Raw genomic sequence first — 24,856 nt, forward strand, 5'->3', positions numbered from 1 at the left:
TCATCACTTTACACATTTGTTTTGGGATCAACCCCTGTAAACGTTATTTGCCTGGTAAGGCACGAGTAGAAAAGGAGTCTGATTTCATACAATCACCTTTTCGTTCACTTTCCCTCTCCACGACGCCTCTCCTTGATTTACCTTTGCCCTTTTTCAAAAGGAGGTGAGAGAGGACACAGGAGTTGAGCAAATCCAATTGAGAAAAGGCCTATATCTGTAGCAGCAGCCTTTGGATCAAAGACCCATACACGGGTTCGCTGAGAAAAACAACACGCACGCTTCAATGGGCCAGATGGCCGTGTGTTGTGATTCTGGATGGCCAGATAGCTAGCAACAATGACATGAAGCTGCTATGTGGAGAATCGTAAGTGGCTTGTTTCAGTTAGTTCTATCTTGTTCTTAATGTCTTGTTTCGGTGTGTTTTAACTGATGTCACATCTATGCTAATATGGCTAAATTCACTAGCTAGCTAACCAGCTGTTACAATGTATTTGAAAGACAACAAGTGCTCATTGTGCAACTTTATTTATGTTTTCAATAAACTTTGGAGATAAAATATATTTTACATGTTAACAATCTAAGCCACCGAGTCTGTTCGCCCCATTGTTGCGCACGCATCGGTTTTGTTGCTAAACAACCAACCCCTCTCTATAGATGGCAGCCCATTCATTTAGATGTCCTGTGCTAGGATAAATAAGGTTTGCATCATAACGTTAGGTGTTCTGCTATTCTTTCAAATCTCCACCCTCGTCACCTCACCGGTCTCCCTAATAGTCTAGACTGGAAGGTCTAGTCAGTTGTACAACCGAATGTATTCAACTGAATTGTGTAATTCCACATTTAACCCAACCCTTCTGAATCAGAGAGGTGCGGGGGGCTGTCTTAATCGACATCCGCGTCATTGGCACCTGGGGAACAGTGCCTTGCTCGGGCAAACCAACAGATTTTTACGTTGTCAGCTCGGGGATTCTATCCAGCAACCTTTCGGTTACTGGCCCAATGTTCCTTCCCTCCAGGTTAGCAACGTATCCAATGCAATCTGCAGCTATTAAGCCAATCTTAAAAGCTAGCCTTGTAGTATAATATTTTCACAATCTAATGTTTAAAAGGGATTTAAGACTGTCCACTAGAGATCCTGTTTTGGTGCCTGAGGAGAGAGAACTTAAACAGGAAGCTAGTCCTGAAATAAATAAATGTTGATGCACTTCTCTATTACACCTACCTATCTTCAATAAGAGAATTATAACACACTAAGCTAACCCTCCATGTTGGTTCCACCTCAGCGCGGCCAGGTGATGAGCTGAAGGTGGAGCAGGGAGTGAAGGACCTGCGCTCGCTCAGTCTGCCCAATATGAAACCCTCCTCTGGGGGTCAGAGCCCCTACATCCTCACTGTGGGCAGCGAGAGGGTGGAGCACGGCTCTCTGGGACGCAAGGAGAGCAACGTTGACCTACTGGTCAGTGCAGCCTCTACTAAAGTATGTATTCACTCACACACTGCAACCGATGTACATCAAATCTCTCTCTCACACACAACATGGGTCCATATACAGTATCACACATACAGTATACACACAGAGTTCAGGTGGGCCTTGAACAAATGAAGGAAAGGAGGGGTGTTCAACAACAATGACAAAAATCATGAGAAGGGCTTACCAAGAAAAACTTCCAAAATGACTAATTCAAGGAGTTGGAGCACTCAAAAAAAAAAAAGCAGAGTGATTTATTTTAGGTCACTTTAGTTCGTTGTCCAGGATCTGAACAGGTGACAGATGTTACCACTACAGGAGCTCAGTATAAGCACACTTAAACTTTACATCCTATCTGACTTATACACACCTACTACTGGTTGTGACTAGATGGAGTACAGCTACTACCGGTTGTGTCTTTTTGTAGCAGGTTAGGAGTGCATTTTTGCTAACCCTTTTCAGAGCCTTAACCTAATTATCCTAACCTGTTACATTAATTCTCCTAACTACCCCCTCATCTCTTAAATATCTTGAAACTTTAGATGCCATTTTCTACCTCTTTCCATAATCTAACCCTTTATCACATGATGCCTTTATGAAGTGGATCATTTTATGAAGTGGATGATAATCCAGTCATTATCATAACCTCATTTTTCATTACCTTGCTATCTTTCATCCCATTGGAACACTTAAACTCTGCTTTCCTCATATCCCTTGTGCTGTGCCAGCCACCTCTATGGCCTTCAAGCCCTGCTGGGTAGGCTGGTGGCCTACAAGAAGAGGCACTGCCATTAGCTGCTTATTCTGGCTGACAGGAAGAACCAGGTAGGGTTCACTTTGGCCTGGAGGAGAGGTGCTGAGAGAAGGAGTCTGCTGGACCAGGGGGAACTGGCACCCTGCTTCACCCTGTGTTAATAGACCGTGAGAGAGGCTAGAATCATAAGGTTTAGTGTCTGTCTCATTCTGGACTGCAGTTATTCTCCGACTGACTAAAACCTACATTCTGAGATGTAATTTAGTCAACTTTGCTGGAAGAAAAAAAGATTGTGAGATTGTCCATTGCCTTCTCAGTATAATCTCGGAACCCAGAAAAAAGTTTGGCGTGCCAGCAAGTCAATTTGTGTTAAGTCTGTCATGAGCGACTAGTTTCAGTATGAAAACAGCATGCTTTTTTTGTGCCATACTCTTTCGCTGCCTGTGCACATTGCTTTGAAAGATTGGTAACTGTCTTGTGTGGACTAGCCCTCTCCGCTTACAGATTGAAAAACAAGTCAATGGGTGTGAACTGTGGAGATCCCTGCAGGCAAGTCTAGACCCACTCAGTACTCACACACTCAGGTGAGACAGGGTAGCATTGCATGCACTGAAAACGTGTGACGTCATTGCGGCCGTGCTGCTGTGCTAGGCAACGGGGTAGAGCCTGGGAGGATACCTGAGGTTGCTGTAATTTAGGGATTTCAGTGTCTGTCTGTCTGCGGGTCGGTAAGTCATCAGCTTTCGACATTAAACATGTCTGTCTGATTTAGTCAGGAGTTTGGTCGTACTGTTCCTCTCCAATCCTGTCTTTGTTTAGTTTGAGGAGTCTCATTCAGTCAAAGACAAGCAGTAAATGCAGTAAATGCATGATATACAAAACCCCTTCAGAAAAAAGAAAGAAAAAAAAGCCTGTATCAGCTCACTCAAACTTGGACACTGTTTATATTCATACACAGAGAGCAGCCATTCTCATTATGCCCTCAAGGAGGCGATAAAGAGCAAAGTAAAGGTACACACTTTAAAGAACTGCCCCAATAAATTACACAATGTACATGGGACAATGTTAAAATTCCAATAGCTCTAAATTCCAAGGACTTAACCTCAAACCAACTATACATTTTAGAAATTCCTTTAAAAAATATTGAAAGCGTTTAATGAGAACTAAAAGGTGTGCAACATGAAAATATTGTCTCATTTACATTATGTAATTTATTGACGGTCCCTAGGTTATCCAAAGTCAAACCAACTTTCCCACAGTTGCACACCAGACAGCTGAAGCTAAGTGGCTAAGTAATTTGGCTAACTCTTCACACCTGCAAACACACACACTTAGTAATGTAGTCTGATTACTTGTTCTGGAGGCAGCTCTGCTGAGTGGTCACTAGCTGGCACAGCCACAGTCAACCTTAATGCCTAAACCTAACCTTGAATTAATGCAAATATAAATTTTTACAATGTTGCCAATTTTGACTTTGCAGCTGGCCCATCTAGCAGACATTTCTCAGTTCTGCCTCAAGGACAAGACTCATCCAAATAAACGCAACCTTCTCAAGAGGCATTAGAAGACAAAAATGAATATTACCAATTGAAGACATCTATAGCAGGATAAATCAATGTTAGTTTACATAGCTGGCCATGAATGTTGCATTTTACTTCATGGGTTGGTTATGGAAGCGTATACTTCATATAATATAATTAGGCTATCTTGACATAAAACCAAAACGGAGTCTGTCAGATGTCTAGTCATTCCAATTAATTTAATACCCCTTGGTCTTCAAGAGTAGGACTTTGAAATATAGTATTGTGGAGTAGCTTCAATGTTATTTATCCTATCACAGCCATTAAACTCTGTAACTGTTTTAAAGTCATCATTGGCCTCATGGTGAAATCCCTGAGCGGTTTCCTTCCTCTTCGGCAACTGAGTTTGGAAGGACACCTGTATCTTTGTAGTGACTAGGTGTATTGATACACTATCCAAAGTGTAATTAATAACTTCAGGGATGTTTCTGCTACATTCCAACAGGTCAAATTTAAGGGGTTACGCTCAGATAAAAATGCTGGTAAGAGTTTGACCAAAGGCTAAATTACTACATGCGTAATTAAGCGTGTCCAATAGTTGGGCTTTCATGTACTGGCTTTGGGATTGGCTAGTCACTGTGTAGGCCTACAGTGTGTAACTTTTGAATAATCCCATTTGTCGAGAATCGAAACAGTTGGCCTCGAGTCACATGGTTTACAATGAGTACTTCAAACAGAATGCTGTAGACAGATGGGGATCATGTGATTTACAATAGCTAGATCACATCTATAAAAGTGATCTTTGAACCTTTTAGAAGGCCTTTGTGTAATATGCACCATTTGGTTGCCATGGAAAACAACACAACATTGTCCAAGCACATTACCAGGATAGCCAAAGATTCACCTGGTCAGAATGAAACAGCATTTGACAGCTAGACAGAATCATTTCAACGCCTTGTCCCTGTGAACTGATCGGACCTCGGGTTAGAAAGATTATTATTCAAAAATTCTCCCCAAAATAATATCTGTATCCCATAAGTATTTTATTAGGTGAATAAAAATGTGATATAACAAACCCCTCTACCAATGACTGTTGTGAAATGCAATGGTGCACACATTTTTTAAAAGAGAAGAGCAGTACAGTAGAGCACAGATGGAAATGTAATTTAGGGAAGAAGAAGACTTAAGAAGAAGACTCAAGGAAATCCTCCACATCCTCCCACATGTCCGTTCTTGTCTGTCTTATTCCGTGAGAGGACTCACTTATCTAACAGTCTCAGATTACCCCCATTCCCGTCAGTCGGTCACTCTGTAGACAACGTGCTAACATGGGCTCACCATGATATAACCAGTAGAAACTCTATACACGCACCAAGTCAACCAGGGCTTGTGTTTCACCCAGGTTTATAGTAGATGGTCTTATGATGGTCTAGCCTAGAGTTATCTGCTGGCATCTGTGGAACTTGAGTGTTGGGAGGGAGGGGGAAGACCGTTGTGTAAGGACAGGTAGGTAAACAGGAAGACTGATGGCGAGATTATTGGAGCTATTGAATAGCCTGGATGGTTCAAGGAACTATACCCTCTTCTTTTAGAGGATGTGACATAGATGTGACACATGAGCACTCCATTTACATTTTACATTTGAGTCATTTAGCAGACTCTCATTTTACATTTGAGTTGTTTAGCAGATGCTCGTTTAGCAGACGCTCCCCAAGCCGACTAGGTGAAATATCTGTTGATGTGCCCAAGAGCAAGGCACTTATTCCTAATTGCTTCCAAGTCGCTCTGGATAAGAGCGTCTGCTAAATGACTAAAATATAGTTATACATGCATTAAGCCTATGTAGTTATAATGTGCGTTTGGTTATATAAACTGGTAGCTTACGTTAGTGTCCTGTTTATTAATTCTTTGGTAATGGTAGCAGGAAGTAGTTTTGTGAAAAACAGTTTTTCGTCATTTATTTTTCCTTGTTTAAATGCTGTCTTTCCCCCCGCTAAGCACAGTGTTCACATGCATGTCTTTCCCCTAGACTACAGTTGTAATTGTTCTGCTTAGCCGGGGTTAACAAAACTAACAGATCATTAATTTAAGGCCATCAAATCTCTGAGTGAAATACACAATGAGGACAATCAGCAATTTGCGCAATAGTCATTTGAATGACAATGGAGAATGGGGAGTAGTCACATGCATTTTACTTGCTTGATTACGTTTGACCTGCACTCACGTGCCTATTTATTGAAACGACTAGCCATTCACACATCTCAGGTTAGTTAAGATGAAATACAGACCGCCTCGCAACAATAGAAGTACAAATTGAAATTGTAATACTTTGATAGACAACTCCACTATGAAAATGCTACATTTTGTTAGATTTATATTTCATTGGTCTTGGATCCCAAGTGGCGCAGTGGTCTAAGACACTGCATCTCAGTGCTAGAGGCGTCACTACAGACAACCTGGTTAGAATTCAGACTGTATCACAACCGGCCGTGATTGGGAGTCCCATAGGACGGCGCACAATTGGCCCAGCGTCGTTCGAGTTTGGCCGGTGTAGGCCGTCATTTGTAAATAAGAATTTGTTCTTAACTGACTTGCCTAGTTAAATAATTAAATAAATAAATATGAGATGCTGAAATATACAGGCTGTAGTGTAGATTTGGTGTACATTGGTGATTCAACCAATTACTATACAGCAGTGTCATTTAAATATTGCAATGCTGAACCATATTCTGTTGAACCGCATGCTGTTTATCCATCTATCCCTACCTGACATATTTATTTATTATTTAACCTTTATTTTAATCAAGTGTGTTTCTCGAAAACGGTTTGTTTATCCAGCATGAAAGGGGATTTTTGTGTGTACTTGGTGGTGTTTATGTTTAAAATAGGCCTACCGTTGTGTGGTTGAGTATGCAGGCCCAGGTGGGCACAAATGTCTGCTGTTTACGGCCTATCAGGGTTCGGAGCTCAGGTGTGACTAGGCGTGGCTGGGAGCCAGTTGAACTGCTGCAGGAGAGGTAGTTGTGTGTTTCAATGTGTTAGACTGAGACAGTAAAGTGTGTTTAGGTGTGGAGGCTTGAGGAGAGAAGGGAGGACACACAGCTTTTTTATGATCCCAGTGTGATTGTCAGGCATTACTGCTCTGGTGACAGACAGAAGAAGCAGCTACAACTCTCCTCCACCTCAGTACTTCACTGTGCTTTGCACTCCCTGTCTCTGTGGACTTTGGTTGGGTTCTTCCTCTTTTTTCTAGCTGTTATGTTTTTCGGATCTCATAGACTTTTGGATTTAGGATCTTCCTAATTTAAGTTCGTCATTTTTACTTTTGTATGACTGGTTTTGCATCTATTCTTAAGTGAGGATTGAGAATGGTGCGGTTTAATCGCCTCTCGTCCTGGCGTAGCTGGGACCTACTGCATGTGGAGTGTATTCCTGAATCAGCCCCCCTCCAGAGCCCAACAACAACACAATGTCAGGTGAAACAGACAGAACCACTGGGTCTCTGTTCCTCTGTGGCTGCAGTATTTAAGTTGATATTAGATAAGGAAATGCCATTGTAATGTATGCCATCTTGAATGTAATGCCTAGGCAATGATTGCAGGATTCTCAATCTGTAACCTTAGCCATGGTGGAGATTATCTGATTTATTTATCTCTTGGTCCTGTGCATGGTGGAAAACCCCAGCCAGGTAGTGTGTGTGTAGTGGAAACAGTGGAGACGCCAGTCATGCTGGTGGGCCTCTTGTGATGGCACATTTGGGATCCAGTGCCAGGTAGCCTAGCAGTTAAGAGCGTTGGGCCAGTAACCGAAAGGTCTCTGGCTCGAATCCCTGAGCCGACTAGGTGAAAACTCTCTCTGTGCCCTTGAACAAGGCACTTAACCCTAATTGCACCTGTAAGTTGCTCTGGATAAGAGCGTCTGCTAAATTACTAAAATGTAAATGAATCCCACGCTGACCATTAACCAGTGATATCTGGGTTAGCAGGGGATAAGGACTATCCTATTGTGTTAATGGACGATTCATCTTCTTCCCTCTATCTCAGTAGTTCTTTGTTTCACCATGGCGCTAACTGGCTGTAGAATTAGGAGCAGGTTTTTGGAGCAAGGCCACTGGCCCTGTGATATGTTGACCATGATGGGGGTTTGCACTGCATTCCCAGCCAATGGAACGTGACATGGTCTTGTGTGTCGGTGCACATACGTGTGTTTGCGTGTGTGTGATTGCCTTTTTTCCTGTCTTTGAGTGCGTGTGTCACAGTGGGTGGCCAGGAAGGTTAACGTCACACTTTTTGCATCGTTGATCAGACAGCCCGATCAAGGGTCCTCTTATCGGTGAATAACAACAGAACTGATAGGCCAGTAGTGTGGTGCGGGGGGGTGCGGGGGGGGGGGGGGGGGGTTGCTGCTACGGCATTACCGCTTAGCTACTTTCAATACTTTCCTCCATTCAGGCCTCTCTGGGGTTTTTTTCAAACCAAGGTTAAAACCACAAAGGGCTGTGATAAGATGAGGAAGGAGCCAACTGGACACGAGACTTTATGTCATTAACCTGCTTGGAGCTGACAACTACTCAGGGCCACCAATTTCCCTAGTTCCCAGACCTGTCAATGGTGTTGTAGGTCAGGGTCCTCTCTGTTATTAATGGAGGGTGACAGATAGGTCTGCACAGAGGCCAGGTGAAACTCAATAAAGTTTAGAGAGGGCTGGTCAGATATACAGGGCTGCACAGAAAAGTAGGTCAAATGGTTTTAACTAAACATCATAGGTTAGAGTGGGCTGGTTAGTTAGGTGTTGAATGCTGCTCTTTTGAACAGACTTCTGTAATATCTGCTGTTTTTATAAGTAGAGTATCATTACAAATATGTCATTAAAATAGCCCATTGACAAATATATGAGATCAATGCTAAAATAAGTACATTAACCCCAGTTGATTAGATATGACCTGAATTTGATGGTGTGTAGTTGTGCTGCCACGTCTTGTGGAAAGGGGTGTTTGCGTAGTCATATCTGTGAGGAATATCTAAGCATACTAAAGAAATGTGTTAAAACAGGTCAGTACTGGTCATTTCTTACCTTGTTACAGTCAACCAGGAAAGCTTTGTGGAAAGTTTTGTGTCCACAAGCAAACAAAAACAGAATTGATTGAGAAAACATAGGCCTAATGGGTTGGGCAACTTGGGTTCAAACCACAATAGAGCAACACTTTGTGGTTGTGTCACTGCGGTAAAGGCCTAACTGACGTTCTCACCAGTAATATTTGCTTTTGTTAGCTCACTCATTGCCTATTTTTCTCCTCCTGGAGACATTACAAAATCAATTTGTCTATACGTGACAATTAGCTTTGCTCCCAAGAGGCACAACTGTCCTTGTAAGTATGTTTGTATATGCCTGGTATAGGCGTCACATTAGTGACAGCCTGAATACATGTATGTTCTGTGTTAGAGTATCAGTTTCATTTACAATCAGGGAGTGGAATTGGAGGCATGCCAGATTTTAAATGACATAAAGCTGTCAGTCAGTTTGGAAAGAGATTCAGTGGTTTAAAAGAAAAGGGAAAAGCAGTGAAGGGAGAGGGGGTGTGTGTCTGTGGGGGATTCAGAACAGTCAGAACAAGGAAAGTGGACGTCAGAGGCAGCGACTAAACAAAGGGTGAGTTACTATGAACAGTTGGCATGTCCTCTGCAGCACCAGGATGCCTGCTCTTTTCTGTTGGAGCCCTGCAAGCTGTTGCTCTGGCCACACCCCTTTCTATGCAGATCACACACAGACACTCACTCACTTTTCCTGTAGCCCCGCCTCGTCTTCCTTTCCTCCTCAACACAATGGGGCAGACAGGATCCTCCAGGTTGCTATGACTCCAGGACAGTGGCTGTGTGAAATTCTAGGCAGGCAGCAGACTCAATCAGCACAGCAGGCTTCACCTCTGAGTTAGGACAGCGGGACAGGCAGGACTACCACGGAGTACACAGAGACAGAGTTCAAAGACGAGACCTGGGGTGGTGCTCATGGTGTATTCATGGAGATAAGAAGGATACAATAACTTCTCTATCAGACATACAAAGCTGGACTCTTTCAACTTGAGCAAGACCTCTTATCTCAGGTCATAACTGGACTTCAGAAGCACTTTTTTTGAGGAACAACCTTTCATTGTTCCAGCTGTCGCTCTTCGGGGCTTTCCTCTCTTAGTCTGAGGGCTCTGGCACGAGTGTATCGTGAATGTATGCGTAAGAGAAGGAGAGGTTGAACTTGAGAGAACACAGCAGCTGGGTCCAGTATGGACTGCAAAATCTAACTAACAGAAGGATTAGGATGGTTTTTCAGATCTTTGACATGCCGCTGGCTTTAATGGTGAGTACTCTACTGCTTCCATTGTGTGTGAAGCTTTGGGGAGCCTTTCCCCTACTATATCTGGGTGATCAATCTGCAGTGTAAGAGAGAGTTTTACATCCCAGTTTAGACAGTAAGTCTTGAAGGCAGTAGAGGCATTAGGCTACTTGTATTTGGGTTGGTTGGGATAGTGCCAGGACTTTGATTTGTTTTGTAATGTTCTGCAAATGACTGATACTATGTTAGGTTTTAGTTTTGGTTAAATGTTCGTTGTCATACTACTCTAAAACCCATGTCACTAAATCAGAGTCACATTTTTCGCCCCTACCATGCTCTGTGTATCTGTTGCCAGAGCATTCCTGAGCCAAGGTAATCGGAATTCAGCCCCTCTAGTCCAGCCCAATGAGTTGCTGTCAATGGCAGAGAGTCGTGTGTGTCTTCTCTCTCTCTCTCTCTCTCTCTCTGTCTCTGTCTCTCTCTCTCTGTCTCTCTCTCTGTCTCTCTCTCTCCACTTCCTGCACCTGTGTCCTTGTCCTCTTGGCCCGAGATCCCCCTGGTCAGAGCTGGATGAGGGGCCTCGCTGTTTGCCCCACTGAAGCGATTATATCTAAATATAATGGATGGGAAATTTAGCTTGGGATATTTGGTCCTTTCCCCTTCGATTTTCATCCCACTTGAATACTAAAACAGAGGAGGAAAACTATCCACCATATGGAGTGAAGTAATATTTCTTTGGACAGAAGGAAAAGATTGTAGGCGCGTCGTAGTACAACGATTGGTCTAAATGTTTGCTTCTGCATGAAAGCTTTTAAAGAATCCCGAAAGGTAATACATTTGGAACAGTATTGTTTATAGATGGGCATGTTTGTGTCTGCGGAGAGAGAGAGGGAGTGGTTTACTATTGCTTCTCTCTGTCTGACAGTTTGTTTAGAGACCATTGCTCAATGCTTACCGACCTCTTGTGTGTACATTCTCACTGTGGGTCTTATCCTGTAGGCCCGTGAGGGAACTCAGCCGGGGTCTCAACTTACTAATGAGAGTTAGAATAGTAGTTGGGTTGTGCATCAGCAGTCACTTAATTAGCCCATGTCAGCTAAATTATTTTAGATTGGTAAGTTAGTCTAGCAGCCGGCTATTTAAACTTGTAGTAAGCATGGTCGAATTACCGACCATGCTTACTGATGATCAATGGGGTGGGGCCCATCAGTTGTAAAACTGATCATGTTTCTCACCGCCCCCATGGCAAAATGTGTAGAATTGCAGGAAATGAACTCTAAAACATTTTTTTTCTCTTTGCTGTCACAAGGGTGGCTACTAAAATGGTTTGCACGCAAGGTCAAGGGTGGGGAGGCCCAAAGGCTGCACATTTTGGGTTTTGCCATAGCACTACTATAGTGCTAGGGGGAAAAAACAAAATTGCACCCCCTTGGGGTCCCGAGGACAGAGTTTGGGAAACGCTGCTCTTCTGTGTAATGACCTAAACAGGGGTCAATGGCCCAGCGACTCCCTAGTCCCCACTAGCACATTACTCTGCACTGTCACACTGTCTCTCTCTGATGGCAAAAACAACTGCTTCCTCAGATACTGAGGCCTGAGAAGGCCCATGTTTGTTTGGTTTGCACGGCGGCTGGTGCTCGTAGAGTGGATTGAGATTGCTTGTCTTTAAGACTCACAGGGCGGCAGCAGGGCTTGCTTGATGACAGGGTAACGATAGTAATGAAACGATGGAGTGGAGTGACTCTAGCCGACCTGTCTGTCTGTCCGTCCTGCCATGTTCCCTCTGTGATTTAAGGAGTGTTCCGTCTCAGGAAGTGGCATTCCTTTCCTCTCATCCTGTATGTTGTCTGAACGGCAGTTAGGATGGCTTTAACAGCTCTCCTGATGACGATGTCATCCCTCACTTCAAAAATCCCCTTTGATTGCCTGTTTATTCTCCTCTGTGTATTTCTGATCTTTTTCAACTTCTGTCGTGTCTCTTTCCATATCTGCCTGACGACTCACTATTATCTCCAAGTGATGTCCTCACCTAAACGCTTTCAATCTTATTTACCTTTTATTACCTCTGTCTGTTTCTCTCTCCCTTTGGTGGTGACTCCATATGAACACTGGTCTCTCCTCTCTCTCCTGGTTCTTGCAGGGTCAGGCGCGTCGCAGGAAAAACATGACAGAGTTCCTTGGGGACGCCAGCATCCCGTCTCCGGACTCCTTGGCCGGGCTGAGCGGCTCTCTGCCAGGCGTAGGACCTGGACCAGACAGCTGGAAGAACCGTGCAGCCAGCCGCTTCTCTGGCTTCTTCAGCTCCAACGCTGTAGCAGGAGCTTTTGGAAAGGTGATGGGAAAGGCCTGGTCTGGGCCATCAGGGGGGAAACCCAGCCACTAGTAGAGGGAGGGGCTTGGTGGTGGGGGGGTTAGTGTGTGCGCAATCGTGTGTGTGTGTGGTGCAGGGGTCGAAGGCCATTTCCACTCAGCTCCCAGTGAGATCACTTCCCTTCTCTCCAAAGCCTCCGAGTTGGCTCGCACAGCAACTTTCCACTAAACAAATATGCTTAGTAGCTGTGGTGGAAGTGGCCTGGAAGAACGAAGGTTTAACAAAGGTGTTCCATGTTAGACAAAATTCTATTCAGGTCCCTACCATGATGATGATGATGATAATAATACAATAAGACACAAGGATCTGAAATGGCAATAATCATTAGCCTTTATTGCCTAACAAAGCACACAGTCACACACACGCTAACGCACACAGACACCCCCCTCTCCCCCCCCACACACACGTACATTGTCTCCACTCCCCTGAGGTCATATCCTGCACTGTAGCAGATGTCAGAGGGAGACGGTGTCTGTCACTCACCTGTCAGCTACCAGATCATCTCTATTCATCTTGTCAGGGCAGTGTAGGGTAGGGGCGGATCAGAGACCTGGCCCCTCTCCTCCACAAAGCAGGGGTGAATCAGGGCATCCTGTACCCCCTTCAGGGGACAGGTCCCTTAAGCACAGTTGGCACACCCCCTCCTTCCCACTCCACTAGCCTCCTTCCCCCTCCACCCACCTCCTCTATTGTCCAACTGATCTCAATGCACAGAGCTCATTTTCATAAGTACATGAGGCTGGTCTGTGTCCTGGCAGAACAATCGGCTGAATAGCTGTTAACAGATTTAAGAATTCAGTGGACTCGGGAGGTTTATGCTAATGCAGGATTTCAAGCCTGTTTACATTTTGCTTTAGGAGTGTAATAAGCTCTATTTTAATATTGTAAAGGACAGGAAAATGCACTGTTCCTGCCTCTCCCCTTCCTATAGTAATACTGATTTAATCTAAATGTGCTCTACATGTGAAGGACTTTCTAGTGAAGCAGGAAGAATAATATTGTCCAGGCTCTGTTTGTTTACATCTGTTTGCGTCCATTCTATCAGGAGGTGGACCGCATGGAGCAGCTCCAGAATAAGCTGCAGTCGTACACTCTTTTTGGCCTTCCCAAGGTTCCTCCTCAGCTGTCCTTCCACCAGGACTCCTGGGAAGAGGAAGAAGAGGAGACAAGCTTTGCCCTGGAGGACAGCTGGACGCAGCTACTGGACAACCCTGAGGTATGGTAACAAGAACACGCACACACATGAATACAGGCACTGACCAAAACACACTCCACTGACACAACCACACATGCTTGTACCAGTCAAAAGTTTGGAGACACCTACTCATTCAAGGGGTTTTCTTTATTTTATTTTTGATGTCTTCACTCTTATTATACAATGTAGAAAATAGTAAAATATTTTCTACTTTGTAGAATAAGAGTGAAGACATCAAAAATAAAACGTATGGATTATTAGTCAGTCACACCAATTTAATCAGTGTTTTAGCGCTTTCTAGAATGGTATAATTTTTACATACTCTTGTTTGTGGGCAAACTTGTAACAGTAAAGCTGTTATGTCATGAGCTGGATGATATAGAAAAAAATACATATCGTGCTAAATTAACTGAATTATTTCCCTCACGATTAATTGAATGATAAGTTTATAACATTGATGTGCACTACAGTTCTTTTTTTTTTTTACCTATCTTTTAAATTACTACTGCTTTGATTGGTGTAGCCATCAATTGTCCCATTAACAATAACCCATATTAACAAACCTATTTCATTTCAAATGTCACACTTTTTATTGTTTGTCAATAATAATGAACTGTGACCGTATACATACAGACATATCAATAGACAGCCACAACACAGGACAACAGTGCTGAGCGATTCATCAGAATGGAGCTTTTTTCCTGGTTGTTAAACAACTAATTGACGGATGTCGTTTCAATTACTTGAATTCCATTTAATTCGTTTTTTTTGTGAGCCCAACGCACCGTTTCTTCAGAGAAATCAAATAATTCACGAGAGAAATCAAGTCAAGAACTTTGTGTGAAACTGGGCTGAAGGGAGTTGTAGTTTTCATTAAGCAAAGTGAATGTGTTGTGTTCACATCAGAGTTGGGGTCACTTCCATTTCAATGCCAGTCAATTTGTGAAGTACACAAATTCCAATGCTTTTCAATTAGGAAAATGTGGAATTGGGTTTATTTTCTGAATTAAATGGAATTTAAATTGAATTGACCTGGTTCACAAACATATGAGGCCATTATCTAATGTGTGTGTGTTTCTAGACTTTGACCAGACGCCAGTTCCATCAGCAAGAGGCCATCTGGGAGCTTCTGCACACTGAGGCCACCTACATCAAGAAACTACGAGTCATCACTGATGTAAGTACACTTTAGACAAGATTGTCTATATTCCCACACTCTATATCAGGTCCTAAGTAATCACTTGAGTTCATCTCAATTAGATGTCCTATTTGTTAGGCATATGAGTGCTTTATCTAGATGTCCCATACTGACAACTTTCCTCCTCTCTTCCTGTAGTTGTTCCTGTGTGGGCTGTTGAACCTGCAGGAGAGTGGTCTGCTGACAGAGGTGGAGCCAATGCGTCTCTTCAGTAACATCCAGGACATCGTGCGTCTACACACTGCCCTTTGGAGCCAGGTGATGCTGCCCGCCCTGGAGATTGCTCGGCAGGCCAGGACCCTTCTCAACCCTGTTGACCTCCACCATGGCTTCAGGACCTTTGGCTCCCGTTTCAAGCCCTATATCCGTTACTGCATGGAGGAAGAGGCCAGCCTGGAGTACATGAGATCACTACACAGGGACAACGAGCTTTTCAGGATCTACGTCACGGTGAGTCTGTCGGTCTTCCCTATCTCTCTGTTTATAGTGACAGTGTAAAGTTAAACAACTGCCTACCAAAGACTATTTGCTCCTCTCAACATGTATCTCACTAACACAGCACAGTCAACCAATTTCAAACACCAGTAGTACATTCTACCTGCCACTTTTCAGTACTGTTCAGTAAGTTCCTAGCCACAATTTCTTTAAGCTTCAACTCTTGATCTAACGCCTGGTGTGTCTCTCGCTCTCTTTCTATTTCACACACACACACACACACACACACACACACACACACACACACACACACACACACACACACACACACACACACACACACACACACACAGTGGGCTGAGACTCATAAGCAGTGTAACCGGCTGAAGCTGGCTGACATGCTGGCCAAGCCCCACCAGAGACTCACCAAGTACCCCCTACTGCTGAAGGCTGTCCTCAAGAAGACTGACGACTCATCATCCCGCGATGCCGTCAGCAGCATGGTGGCGTGTGTGGAGGGCTTCATCAACAGTGTGGACTCTCAGATGCGTCAGCGGGAGGAGCGGCAAAAGCTAGCCACCATCTCTGGACGCATTGACTCCTACGAAGCAGTGGAGGGGAGCAGCGAGGAGGTGGAGAAGGTGAGCACACACCGTACTCAGGGCTGGTTTCCTGAGTATAATGCTGCAAGTCTACTGCTAGACTAAAAGCACGTTCAATTGAGAATCTCTATTGAATGTGAATTTTAGTCCAGGTTGAAGTTGTGCTGCATTTTGCTACAAGAGGCTTGTATTTCTGCTTGGTGTATAACCCTTCTCTCTCTCCTCAGATCCTGCGTGAGTTTAACTGCTTTGACCTGATGGCTCCTATGAGAGGCACATCACCAGAGGAGACCAGACAGCTTCATCTAGAGGGGGCACTGCGCATGAAGGAGGGCAAAGATAGCAGGGTAAGAGACTGGCTGGGCTGCTTATAATTGCTTTTAACACATTAGAACTGCTTTTAACTCATCCTAACTGGTTATAACTGCTTAACTGCTTTTAACTCATAACTGTTGCAGGCTGAGAACTACCCAACACTGTGTTTTAAGTTGTGGTAGAATATTTCAATGACCAGGGTGATTGGGGAGCAAATTATTTGATTTAGCCTAGTTATTGTATGGTTGGTGAATGAATGAGGATGATTGACCTGAAATTGAGCTGGAAGTATTTCCCCATCCGTCCCTCCTCAGATGGACGTCTACTGCTTCCTCTTCACGGACCTGCTGCTCATCACCAAGCCAGTGAAGAGGGTTGAGAAGGTCAAGGTGATCAGACAGCCACTCCTCATCCACAATGTTGTCTGCAAGGAACTCAAGGACCCTGGTGAGTGCCGGCAATCAACTACATTTGAACCAGACCTGTATTCAAAGTATTTGCTTTCTTTCAAATTCTTTAGCTGTGCTTGATGTCTGGGGCAATGGAACCAATGGAAAAGTCATGAAAGTTCAAGCACAGATCCCTACCAATTTACCATTTTTGGGCCGTTCAAGTATGCTCATGATTGTTTTTAGAGAACTCCACAATGCCTGCACTGGAAAAACATATGTGCGCATTTATCTATAGGCCTATGCCATTAGTGTGCAACAATGCCTAATTTATCATAACCGTTACAGATAACAAATCCTAATTGCTAAGTTTCCCCATATACTGTATATTCATTCAATAAAAATAAGCAAGTGCCATTTAAGATAAATGTATTGAAAGCATAATATCAACTGGTTATATTATGGAACACAATCTTCAAAAAGCCAGTAACCTCAGCAGTGGTGCTTGTAGAAGCCTATGACTGCAATGGCATAGCCTTGTTATGTTAATTTAGCAGATAAGACACTCTTATTTCCCCAGCCTATTTTATAGTAAAAAAAAGAGGATGTGATATAACAGAATTAAATGAATAACGTTTCCAGTCTGAAGTGATGATCATCTCGAGTCTGGAACAGTTCTTCTCAGAGTGATCATTTGAAACGGGCTCTAATTGGCGAGTTGAAAGGAAAACATTTCAGGGTTACAAACCAAAACCTGTTGTCTTTTAGATATAAAGACGTTCGATTTAGTTGGAATTTGGAATTTTCAAATGTATTAACAATTCCACATTGAACATAGTGATGAATTACAGCCATGACATCTGTTGGTGAGTAGGCATATGCTTAATGATTCTGCTGAAAATATGTTCTTTGTCATTATCAAACAAATGTTTTTACATATTTTCAGTGTGGAACCCGTCTATGTTTTGGGGTGGTTATAGCCTAGGCTAACCAAATCTAAATTGCTCTAGCAATTTGCAAATTAGCCTAAGCGGAAAACAGACTGGACGCAATTATTCCAGAACGGCAGCTCGTTGTTGGACACATATTTTCCTACTTAAATCAACCAGTCCATTTAGAATTTGTGATAAAACTGTCGTCATTTGGCAAGGAATGTACAGTGCCAATTTTAGCATGTAAATCTAGGTGGGGAAAACTCCATTAGGCATGCCAGCAAAGCCACAACAAGACGTGTTTTGCACTATAACCGTGACAAACGGTGCCTCTCACTTTAGATTTTGCAGTGACGTAGTGGCCCCATGAGTGACAGAACACTGAGCCAATCACGGCACAACTAGAGAACATTACTAACCCCTACTCTCTGTATTTTCCCCTGGCTGCCCCACCACCACAGAAAGCACTGAGCTAGGCTGAACACCTGCATTTTGGAGCTGCCTTACTCAAGAAAGCAAAAAAGAAACCATGCTTGTATGCAGCTTTATTAACTAGATTTGTTTTTGATTACATTGTTTGAAAACGGTTATGTGACACGTATTAATGCCAAACTAACATGCAAAACAGGCCACAAATTGTAGCTTGTGTATCCCATTAGTTAGATATGTTTTTATAGGCATTTATTTCTGTATGCCTAACGGAAGCACTCAGCACGTGTGTGTGAAGGGAGTGGTCGAAAGGCAATTGAGTGAATGAGACAAGGAGGGAAAAGGGTATTTGTGGGAAGGACTGTGTGATGCTTGTACATTTGCGGGACACAAAAAAAAAAACTATAAACCCATGTACAAATGGAACACTACAGTCAAAGCAAATTAACGTTGTCTTCAAGACAGCATTTAATTTGCCTGTTCGGGCAGCCACATCACTGTCCAAGTAGTTTTCTCTTGTTAAAAATTTTGCTTTGACGTCCGTTCAAGTACTGGATCACTCATGTCCATCCCTACCTTCTGATTTGAACACCTGCAATTCAACCCAAACTAGCTCTATTTACTCAATAAATATAATGTGGATTCTCTGTTCTCTCTTCCTGTAGGGTCCTTAATTATCATCTACCTCAATGAGTTCAAGAGTGCCGTGGCAGCCTACACATTCCAGGCTAACAGCGCCACCCAGGGGCGAAGCTGGGTAGATGCCATCTGCAACGTCCAGAACCAGCTCGAGAGACTGCGGACTGAGGAGGTTCTCAGGCAGCAGACCACCTTACAGCACCGGCTACATGGAGAGGAGGTAGACGAGAGTAGCAACTCCACCGCCAGCTCTCCCGGCACAAGGCACAAAGACGAGCAGGGACCAAGGTACAAACCCAAACCACTACTTAGCTACAGAAGAGTGAAGCACTACTAGAAGGACACTGTGTAGATGGTCATCAGTTCTGTGCAGAGATTATTTACTGTCAACGTTATACATTATTGTTAATGTTATAATTATTCTCATCATTCTAACCTTTTAGTTCTCTTTCTCTTCCAGTCATTCGGACGGCTCCACAGAGACCCTGTCAGTCATGGACATAGGAGAAGACTTAGGAGGGCTCCCAGACCCCTCCGCCCCACACACAGACACAGGCGGACCTTTAGAGAAAAGCCCAGACTCATGCATAGTTACCCCACCTACTGGGCCTGAGCCCCTGCACTGCCACCCTGCTAGCCCCCTGGACCCAGACCGGAACCTTGAGCAGGAGGGGGGTCTGGAGGGAGGGGAGGGTCAGCTGGAACCTCAGTGTCGCTCTCTGTCCATGGACAGTGCCTACGGTACCCTCTCCCCAGAGTCCCTCCTGAGAGAGCTGGACCTGCAGACACGGCCAGGCCAGAGCGATGGAGAGGAGACCGAAGAGGAGGGAGAGGTGGAGAGCCACGAGGTGGGTGTGAAGTTGGACAAGAAGGTGGAAATGGAACTGGTAGAGGAAGTAGGAGAGGAGGACGATTCAACCTCTGTTTGTTCTCAGCTGTCAGTGGTTCAGTCTCTGAAGCCTCGGCGACGCCCCCCGGTGACGGCACGCCTCCACTGCTTCCAGAGCCTAAACATCAAGTCCCGCTCAGAGGACAACCTCCTACAGCTTTTCCACGACAATGTCTCTGTCTCCCGGATACACACCCGCAGCCCTACAGCCCAGGACCAATCAGAACGCAGGAGAGAACAGGCGGAATGCCTGGCCCATAGTAAGAGCCTATCAGAACTTGGCCGAGCCCGTGACCTCACAGGGCTGTTTCAGATTGACCTAGACTCAGAACAGACTGAAGATGACTTCCTCACCCTGAGCATGCCCTCTAGTAAGCTATGTGACACCCTGAGGAGGGCAGAGGCCCGCAAGAGGGCTCTGGGTGCAGCTGAGGCCTGCGAAGGCAGCAGGAGCCTGGCCAACAGTAGTGGCTCGGCGGTGGCGCCATCTGGAGGACAGGAAGGGAAGTGCAGTAAGTCGTTGACAACCGGTGGCCCAGAGGAGCAGTCATTGGCCAAAAGCAGAAAGTCCCCGGCCCAGCAGCACAAGAAGCTGACCCTAGCCCAGCTCTATAGGATACGCACCACCTTAGTGCTCAACTCTACGCTCACCGCATCGTAAGTCACAGCTCACTTTATACTGGGTATCATCTCTATATACCTGGATGTGCTCTTTTCTATTTAACCTTTTTATTAACAGGGAGTCATGCTGAGACCAAAGTCTCTTTCACAGATGAGCCCTGTAATGCAAAATAATATACAGATCAATACAATATGAAACTCAAGAGATCCAAAACACAACGATAGACAACAAACACATTCGTCATTAAAAAGGTCCTCAATCAGTCATCTGAAATGACTTAGTGGCACCAAATCATCACATTTTAAAGCTGATTTACCTGACTCTATAGAAACCAAAGGAATTTTCAGAGTTAGTAGCTTGTACGTCTAAAGGTTAGTTATGTTAGGTAGAGAGGGAGTTTTTGTAAAATAGCTTTATAAACAATGAGAGCAACGCATCAATCTACAAGACTTCAAAGAGGGCCATCCTACTTTCTGATACAGAATGCAGTGATGTGTACTGAACCCGCCCGTTGTAAAGTGTAGTGCTCTGTGATAAACTCCAGTCTTTGGGCTTCCATGTGTCATTCTAAATGTAGGCCTATAGTACACTGCTCAAAAAAATAAAGGGAACACTTAAACAACACAATGTAACTCCAAGTCAATCACACTTCTGTGAAATCAAACTGTCAACTTAGGAAGCAACACTGATTGACAATAAATTTCACATGCTGTTGTAAACAACAGGTGGAAATTATAGGCAATTAGCAAGACACCCCCAATAAAGGAGTGGTTCTGCAGGTGGTGACCACAGACCACTTCTCAGTTCCTATGCTTCCTGGCTGATGTTTTGGTCACTTTTGAATGCTGGCGGTGCTTTCACTCTAGTGGTAGCATGAGACGGAGTCTACAACCCACACAAGTGGCTCAGGTAGTGCAGCTCATCCAGGATGGCAGATCAATGCGAGCTGTGGCAAGAAGGTTTGCTGTGTCTGTCAGCGTAGTGTCCAGAGCATGGAGGCGCTACCAGGAGACAGGCCAGTACATCAGGAGACGTGGAGGAGGCCGTAGGAGGGCAACAACCCAGCAGCAGGATCGCTACCTCCGCCTTTGTGCAAGGAGGAGCACTGCCAGAGCCCTGCAAAATGACCTCCAGCAGGCCACAAATGTGCATGTGTCTGCTCAAACGGTCAGAAACAGACTCCATGAGGGTGGTATGAGGGCCCGACGTCCACAGGTGGGGGTTGTGCTTACAGCCCAACACCGTGCAGGACGTTTGGCATTTGCCAGAGAACACCAAGATTGGCAAATTCGCCACTGGCGCCCTGTGCTCTTCACAGATGAAAGCAGGTTCACACTGAGCACATGTGACAGAGTCTGGAGACGCCGTGGAGAACGTTCTGCTGCCTGCAACATCCTCCAGCATGACCGGTTTGGCGGTGGGTCAGTCATGGTGTGGGGTGGCATTTCTTTGGGGGGCCGCACAGCCCTCCATGTGCTCGCCAGAGGTAGCCTGACTGCCATTAGGTACCGAGATGAGATCCTCAGACCCCTTGTGAGACCATATGCTGGTGCGGTTGGCCCTGGGTTCCTCCTAATGCAAGACAATGCTAGACCTCATGTGGCTGGAGTGTGTCAGCAGGTCCTGCAAGAGGAAGGCATTGATGCCCGTTCCCCAGACCTGAATCCAATTGAGCACATCTGGGACATCATGTCTCGCTCCATCCACCAACGCCACGTTGCACCACAGACTGTCCAGGAGTTGGCGGATGCTTTAGTCCAGGTCTGGGAGGAGATCCCTCAGGAGACCATCCGCCACCTCATCAGGAGCATGCCCAGGCGTTGTAGGGAGGTCATACAGGCACGTGGAGGCCACACACACTACTGAGCCTCATTTTGACTTGTTTTAAGGACATTACATCAAAGTTGGATCAGTCTGTAGTGTGGTTTTCCACTTTAATTTTTAGTGTGACTCCAAATCCAGACCTCCATGGGTTGATAAATTTGATTTCCATTGATCATTTTTGTGTGATTTTGTTGTCAGCACATTCAACTATGTAAAGAAAAAAGTATTTAATAAGAATATTTCATTCATTCAGATCTAGGATGTGTTATTTTAGTGTTCCCTTTATTTTTTTGAGCAGTGTATTTGATTATATGAAGTCTCTGCCAAGTTAACACAATTCAAGCTATGATTATTTGCGCTAAAATCACTACCAAATTACAAGCACCAGAGGAACTCTTTGAGCCAAAGTTAAAATAAAAAGTTGTGTTTTAGGATACTATCTGTATTGCAAGGAGCTAGTAACATAAGCATTTTGCTGCACCCGCTATAACACTTGCTGAACTATTTACGCAACTAATAAACTTTATTTTGATCTGTTTTACTGTGTTTAATATCGAAGGCCTTGTGGTAATCAACCTCTGTCGTGTGTTTTTGTGTTTCTAGGGAGGTGTAACCACTGGCAGACAACCAACCAACTAGTGACACCTGAGCATGAAGAGGAACCACACTTGGTGGTGTCTGCATGGAGGGGACTGAATTCCTTGACACAAATGCACTCTCTGATGCCTTTTCCCTTTACATTGCCTGTTGGACAGTGTCTGCTGCAAGGTTTTGCTATCTGACAATAAGAATATTATTCGCTGTTGCATTTGGTTTCAGTTTATTGCGAGGGGAAAGGCAGAGAGACATTTAAATGCTTGCACTTTGAAACGAACGGACATAGCATTGAGGGCTGAGGCTGGGACCTTTGGGTGGACTGGACAGTTACTGGTGTGGGGTAACATTCTACCGACCTACCCAAAAGAAGGAGACTGTAAGAGGGGTCGTCCAGGCATAGATCTACCTGCTTCTCTCTGCTATGGACCGGACTGGATCAGAGAAGATGTAGGAAAGGCTTGGGTGGCCCAAAAACGCTTAACTCTTAAGTTATGAAAGAAAAGTGCACAGTTCCCGAAATATACCTGCTCTCTAGAATGTGGTTGAAAATACCTGCTCTCTAGAATGTGGTTGAAAATACCGGCTCTCTAGAATGTGGTTGAAAATACCGGCTCTCTAGAATGTGGTTGAAAATACCGGCTCTCTAGAATGTGGTTGAAAATACCGGCTCTCTAGAATGTGGTTGAAAATACCGGCTCTCTAGAATGTGGTTGAAAATACCGGCTCTCTAGAATGTGGTTGAAAATACCGGCTCTCTAGAATGTGGTTGAAAATACCGGCTCTCTAGAATGTGGTTGAAAATACCGGCTCTCTAGAATGTGGTTGAAAATACCGGCTCTCTAGAATGTGGTTGAAAATACCGGCTCTCTAGAATGTGGTTGAAAATACCGGCTCTCGAGAATGTGGTTGAAAATACCGGCTCTCGAGAATGTGGTTGAAAATACCGGCTCTCGAGAATGTGGTTGAAAATACCGGCTCTCGAGAATGTGGTTGAAAATACCGGCTCTCTAGAATGTGTTTGATGAATTGCAGCATTTAGGATGTCATGGTATTTGTACTACTCCTGGTTCGCTTTGACTAAACAATACATGTTGCACAATGGTATCTTTGTGTTAAATAGAAGAATCACAAAGGGAATTACTTTACATTCACAGTGCACACTTTGAATTTGCTGTGTGTGTGTGTGTGTGTGTGTGTGGGGGTGTGTGTGTGTGTTTGATGGGTGTGTGTGTGTTTGATGGGTGTGTCTGAATGATATATTGTCCTAAACTCCTGACTGAACCAAAAATATTTCCTTCATGATTTCCATCCTCTGAGTAATGCCAACATACCCAAAGATGTAAAGACCTGACTAGCCAGTAGATTTCAAAGTAAAGGTTAACTTACAAGTGTTCAAACAACCATAACAAACAGAACATCATGTATTACTGTATGTTATCAACTGCTGTGTGTTTTCAAATGTACACAGACAACTATTACATTTTCAAAGTGGCTGCGTTTAAGACATGGAGTATTCTCTGGGCTTTGTATTTTCTACTGGGCTGCTGCAGCCATTTTTTCAATGATTAGTTGTTGTATGATTTAACTATGAGATGATGATGATGATCTGGTTTTCCATTCTCAGATGAACCCTTGGTGATTGGGTGGAATGGAGTTGTTTTGAGGAAACATTACTGCACCAATGTAGAAGGATGTGAGCATGCACTCACAACCTGCAGCCTACATTAGAACACACACACATGCAGCAGGTAGAATGTGGGGATTGTAAAGAGCAGTCTACACTAAAGTATTCCATGTCATGATGAGCTTGGAGCACTTTTTGAGACATTGTATATTTTGTGTTTATTTAATGTACAGTAACTTAGAAACTGAAAACAATGGTTTGGGGTTGCATATTATTTGTGAATGAGTTGTTTTCTTTGAATGGTTTTCTGTCCACACTAATAGGAGAAGTGATTTGACAGGAGCGTTGACCACCATAGTAGACTAACATAGTCTAACTGACATTCAGCTTGTTCTTATTGAGGATTTAATGAGTTGTCGAAAAACCCTCCTTGTCAAATGTTTCCCAAACTAAATAGTTTAACATTTGTTTACTTCTAGTTTTTGTTTATTTGTAATTATTTATTAAGCTTGCTATGTTTATATATATATATATATATATATATATATATATATATATATATATATAAAAATATATATTTTATGACTTGTACATTTTGTCTGTCGTCTTAATATTTCGTTTCTTGTTTTTCATATCAGGAATGATGAATCTGCTATGAACCAAAACCATTTGTTTTCCCTTTCAGGAATGTCTCTAAAGTGTCTTACCAAATAAAAAATTATTTTCAAA

At 43.9% G+C, this 24,856-nt stretch overlaps 1 protein-coding gene across 3 annotated transcripts in view; it reads left to right on the forward strand.

Annotated features, from left to right (window-relative positions):
- Nucleotides 1-24,856, forward strand: part of LOC139557658 (pleckstrin homology domain-containing family G member 5-like) — a 115,717-nt gene extending 90,861 nt beyond the window's left edge. For all 3 annotated transcript variants that reach the window (XM_071372737.1, XM_071372740.1, XM_071372738.1), the window contains 11 exons: nucleotides 1,284-1,477; nucleotides 12,207-12,398; nucleotides 13,483-13,653; nucleotides 14,714-14,809; nucleotides 14,969-15,280; nucleotides 15,619-15,906; nucleotides 16,095-16,214; nucleotides 16,497-16,629; nucleotides 18,598-18,859; nucleotides 19,032-20,117; nucleotides 22,510-24,856. In XM_071372737.1, coding sequence (XP_071228838.1) covers nucleotides 1,284-1,477; nucleotides 12,207-12,398; nucleotides 13,483-13,653; nucleotides 14,714-14,809; nucleotides 14,969-15,280; nucleotides 15,619-15,906; nucleotides 16,095-16,214; nucleotides 16,497-16,629; nucleotides 18,598-18,859; nucleotides 19,032-20,117; nucleotides 22,510-22,519 — 2,864 coding nt within the window. In that variant the 3' untranslated portion in view covers nucleotides 22,520-24,856. The remainder of the gene's footprint in view (nucleotides 1-1,283; nucleotides 1,478-12,206; nucleotides 12,399-13,482; nucleotides 13,654-14,713; nucleotides 14,810-14,968; nucleotides 15,281-15,618; nucleotides 15,907-16,094; nucleotides 16,215-16,496; nucleotides 16,630-18,597; nucleotides 18,860-19,031; nucleotides 20,118-22,509) is intronic.

Source organism: Salvelinus alpinus, chromosome 28 (assembly GCF_045679555.1).
Source record: "Salvelinus alpinus chromosome 28, SLU_Salpinus.1, whole genome shotgun sequence".
Taxonomy (NCBI): Eukaryota; Metazoa; Chordata; class Actinopteri; order Salmoniformes; family Salmonidae; genus Salvelinus; species Salvelinus alpinus.